Raw genomic sequence first — 5,075 nt, forward strand, 5'->3', positions numbered from 1 at the left:
AAAGGAAACAGTAAATGAAAAAATCTCTTTGGATAATGAAGAAGATTTTGCGAAAATATCAGTCATATCTGTTATTTTTCACTGATTTCTCACGACCACTTACCTTTCTAGCTATATGTTCTAGTCACTCATGGAACATATTTTATAGGAATTTTTAAAAATAAGTAGTAGTTGTGCATATGGTCTTATAGGCATGACGTCAACGATGGTTTTCAACTGACTCTGTGGACGAAAGTATCAACCTACTTCTTTGTTTTGTATGTTGTTTTTAAGCAACGAAGTAAAATTTGAACCATTTATTGAAGGGAGGCATGATGTAGAAGGGTCATATTCTACCACAAACATGATTAATGTTTAGAATTTTAAGCGAAACCAGAGAGTATAAATTTTGTACCCGGTCTCCTTTACACAGTTTTCCAATTGGGGAAAAACTTTTTGTTTATCTCGATAAATGAAACGGATTTTATTTTTTATCACTATGTTGATGGATACATCACAACTGGATTCAGTACCGGCTTAGGTGCCTCTTGTTTCTCACTCATCGTGAAGCTAGCTATGAACACGTTGATCAAGGTGACCAGAAAAACGCCGATCACCGAAAAGTTGTTGATTTTCGAGACGTTCTTGTGCTTCGGGTCGCCTCGCAACTGATACCGCCCTTTGAATAGAAGAGAAACCCCTACAGCCACCTGTAATAGCAGTGATATTGATATCAGAACTAAATTCAAATAATAGGTCTTTGTTTCACTGGCGTACTCCATCAAATATCGAAGCTGGTTTGCGTTTGAGGTTATCAAAGCTATATCCATCATTCCTGAAAAAAATTGGAATATGAATTTAGGTTATAGAGTTCGAAATAAGAAGTATCAACCGAACACCCCATATATGCTCTGCATAATTGTTCATTTCTCCTACGAGTATATTATGATTTTATTTCCATTTTCAATTCAACTACGATTCAGAGCAAATAAATATAGGCTCTAAATGATTGCAGACAATGATGACATCGCAGTAGACTTTGAATTAAGTACTCCCTACTAAAGGATATGAACTACATAATAATATATGTCATAGAATTACAAATTTGGCGAGCGAATAGTCTATTCCTGGATGATGGATCATCAATTTTTCCGCGATTCAAAAAATTTACTCTTACTTTTTTTGCACACAAAGGTTCGTTTAGATCATTAATTTGTGTATTCTACTCAAGATATGCAGCAAAAATAAACCCCAGAAACAAACCTTGAGCAACTGTTTTTTTGGCAGCATAAGAGTTGCTTGTTCTAGTGGCCACAATGTCGGCTTCATCTTCAGCAACTACCATTGTCTCTTCTGGAGAGAGCTCCTCTGAAAATAGATTGAATGTAATTTTAATTTTTTTTATTATAGGAATATGTATTTCTCAATCCTTATGCTTTAGCATACTGTAGAATCAAACAAAATTTCAATGTCAAAATATTATTATTTCTCAACATATTCTCCTCTTAATTGAATGCATTTATTACTTTGCAAACCAGACCTACACAGCTTTTATTACCTCCTCGTTGGAAGAAAATTTACGACCTTTTAAACTTTTTTTCAGTTGAGCTTTGAGTTGATAGTCGGATGGAGCAAAATCTGTCGAATAAGGAGGGCATTCTAGTAATTCAAACCCTAAATCACGAATTTTTTGCATGGCAACATGAGATTTGTGTCCAGGGGCGTTGTCTTGCGCAAACAAAACACCTTTGGATAGTTTTCCGCTTCTTTTCTCTTTAATTTTTTTCCATAAAGTGGTCAGTAATATCGAATAGCAATCTCCGGTTATTGCTCTACCCTTATCCAAAAAATCAATCATGATTATTCCACGGCAATCCCAAAAAACTGAAGCAAGAACTTTTACAGCAGATTTTTGGACACGAAACTTCTTAGGTCTTGGAGAACCAGAGTGTTGCCATTCCATCGATTGTGGCTTTGTTTCTGGATCGCAGAAATGAACCCAAGTATCATCCATAGCAACAATTCGGTTTAAGAAGTCTACATCGTTTTCAAATCGACCACAGATCGAACGCGATGCTTCTACCCTTGCACGCTTTTGGTCAAAATTCAAACATTTGGGGATCCATTTTGCAGCAATTTTTCTCATGTCCGAATTGAAGTGAACTATATGATGAACGCGTTCGTATGAAATATTCAGTGCTTCAGATATCCGTTTTAGGCCAATTTGACGGTCTGATGAAATCATGTCATGAACTGCATCGATGTTTTCGAGGACTGACACAGAAACTGGCCTTTCCGATCGGTCATTATCTTCAATGGAAAATTTACCTCTTTTGAAGCTTGTAGTGCAATTTTTCACGGTCGCATACGAAGGATATTGATCACCAAGGGTATTAAGCATATCTTCGTAAATCAGTTCACCTCTTAACCCTTTTAAATACAGGTACTTGATGATGGCTCGATACTCCAATTTTTCGATTTTCACAATTTCGGTGGACATCTTCTTTCAATTTATTGCGTAACTCTGGTTTACTTTTTTGGCCTCAAACTTCACAATGACACTTCTAATAAGTTATTGTTCGTTACTATGGTAATGCAATATTTTTTTATGCATGGAGCTGGTCTAGGCTAACAAGTTATCAATACATCCTCGTATTGTTTTAAAGTACCAATATAAAAAGTATATTATTCTTCAGAGTTCCAAGTAGACGGAAATTACGCAATGTGTTCTGGTTCCCGGCGATCACGGACATAGCGATATTAAATTCCGGTTTTTTCATTTAGACCCCTCATTGCTTTTATCTCACGAGATATCACCTTCGGAACGAGAACAAATTGCTCGTTTTTCCTGCTTCCAAAAGAGAGGGTATCAGTAAGAGGCGTAGAAAACTTTGGAACCACTCCTGTGTGTATAGATTTCATCAATATTCCAAAGCTCCACACGGTCCATTCTCTACTCTCCCAAACAAGGGATTCTCTCTTTACGTGTTGCCAGCTGAAATGTTTGTTTAATTAATCATTCGGGAGCTATTAGAATTCCGTTTGCGTTGAACGCATACAAGTCACGGGTTAAGTTCAACCTAATATGTACTATATATTCGCCGAACCGTAGAATATAGATTCCTCCTTCAGGGAATGTTTTCCACAACGGCAAATCTGGAATTTGTTTTCCTGGGATTTATTTATATCGAACTCCTAAAGGGAGGTTTTCAAGGGGTTATCATCTGGGAGTGCTCGCATTTTAACTAGTTAGCAGTGAAATAATGGGGATCTTTTACAACATCCTGTGGGCTGAGTTTTAGTCAGTTTGAATGATGTCTTTAATTATTTCAATTTACTGTAGTGCCAGGATATGTAAATACAGGGTGTCTGTAAACGAATGCGAAGGACTTAGGGAGATGATTCCTCGATGAAAATAAGCAGGGGTAGTTCCTATAAATTTTTTTCGAAATTGACCTCCCTTCCAAGATACAGCCTTTGGAAGGCGATGACGATTTGACAGTTTTTAATTTTTTTTACGGGTTCTAAAAAACACTGAGTCATAAAACTATACATAATATGGAGCACTAACTAGGTAGATGTTACTCATACAATTTTTTTATATCTCATAACTTTATTATTAGGGGTTGAAAAATGAAAATGACAACCCCTTATGATTTTCCTTCAAAAATTGTTTTCGTAGGATAGATTTTCAAAAAATTGAATTCTCTTCTGGTTTCCCATTCAATTCTGGAGAAAAAAAGTCTTTTGGATATTTTCGATACATTCGTTACTTTGCTCAGAATAAATGAGAGCTTACAAGCAGTTCGAAAAAATTGTGTGAATAATATCTACTTCATGCTTCATATTATATATAGTTTTATGACTCATTGTTCTTTAGAACCCGTAAAAAAATTAAGAACTCTCAATTCGTCATCGCCTTCCAAAGGATTTTTTTTGGAAGGGAAGTCAATTTCGAAAAAAATTTATGACCTCCCTAAATCCTTCGCATTTGTTCACAGACACCCTGTATACAGGGATTAGGAGAAATTATCCAAACGGTGGATTATTTCAAATTATACGGGAGTTATCTGAAAATGATCTCATTTATAATATTTCATCAGTCTTCTCTTTTCTATTCTATCATAGAAGGTACCTTAAACAAAAGTCTAAGGAATGTACCTACAATCCTTCTATCTGTATATGAAAGAAAATTCAATGAATAAGAAATTGATTCAGACAAGATTTGTAGAGAATTTTATAATCTACCGATTTTGTAAAAAATCCTAAAACGATTTGAGATATGGAATAGAGATATTTCAAAAAACTCAAATTATCCTCCTTGTTCGTATAAAGTGGACAAGATAATAAAAATTTACGCAGTACTCGAGATCATAGAGGTCTAGGTGACTTATGATTGAAACCTGCAAAAAACTTGTAGGTATCTGTGAACCTGAATGAAAAATTTTAAATTACATTGTTCAATTTTCCAATTTTATTGAATCAAAAATTTATTTTGTAGAAAAATAATATGCGAATGACAGAATTCCAGGAATTTCTTAAATATTAACCACGTATAAAGCACTCTCTCGGTTGCTGCTAAAATGGAAGGAAACTGGGTGTCTTATCAACCAACCTTCCTCTTCAGGTTCTTCCTTGGCCCGCTTATTTTTTTTCCCCTTTTTCGGACCATCATTATCATTATCTTCGTCCTCATCATCGTTGTCCAAATCAATTTTCACATGTTTTGTCTCTTCGTTCACATCACACATAGTTATTTTCACCAGTTAGTCGGTTAGTAGGTACGTTCACTGTAACAAAATTTCGATTACCTGGTATGTTTGTGCCCACATGAAAACAATAAATAACCCGATAGTGTATAACCGCAGAGGATGTAATGTAGATGAGATAATGGAGAACGATCAGAAAGAGCGTAGGTGATCATATCGCCGATACCTTCCTCTGAAAGGTAAACCCTAATTAGATATCAGTGAGAAAATGGCTTTCCAAAACACTTATGCCTTCTACTTCAATCATTCATCCTTCTAATTATTATTACTGGAAAAATTAGTTTATTTTCCATTCTCCACCTATGTTTTCGCGATAAAATAGTGTAG

At 35.3% G+C, this 5,075-nt stretch overlaps 1 protein-coding gene across 1 annotated transcript; it reads right to left on the reverse strand.

Moving 5' to 3' along the window:
* Nucleotides 1–431: 431 nt before the first annotated feature.
* Nucleotides 432–4,796, reverse strand: LOC123317259 (ninjurin-1-like). Its single transcript, XM_044903696.1, has 3 exons — nt 4,595–4,796; nt 1,243–1,347; nt 432–814 (listed from the first exon to the last, which is right to left on the reverse strand). The coding sequence occupies exons 1-3, from the start codon at nt 4,728–4,730 to the stop codon at nt 477–479; spliced, it is 579 nt and encodes a 192-aa protein (XP_044759631.1). The 5' UTR covers nt 4,731–4,796; the 3' UTR covers nt 432–476.
* Between the last annotated feature and the right edge of the window lie 279 nt (nt 4,797–5,075).

This window comes from Coccinella septempunctata, chromosome 1 (assembly GCF_907165205.1).
Source record: "Coccinella septempunctata chromosome 1, icCocSept1.1, whole genome shotgun sequence".
NCBI lineage: Eukaryota > Metazoa > Arthropoda > Insecta > Coleoptera > Coccinellidae > Coccinella > Coccinella septempunctata.

Bases quoted from the DNA above. Each gene is read 5' to 3' on its own strand.
- LOC123317259 (XM_044903696.1), bottom strand. From the start codon at position 4,730: ATGTGTGATGTGAACGAAGAGACAAAACATGTGAAAATTGATTTGGAC. The intron at 1,348-4,594 runs GTTGGTTGATAA...ATCTATTTTCAG, and splicing joins GGAAGAACCTGAAGAGGAAG to AGGAGCTCTCTCCAGAAGAG. The intron at 815-1,242 runs GTTTGTTTCTGG...AATTTTTTTCAG, and splicing joins CAAAAAAACAGTTGCTCAAG to GAATGATGGATATAGCTTTG.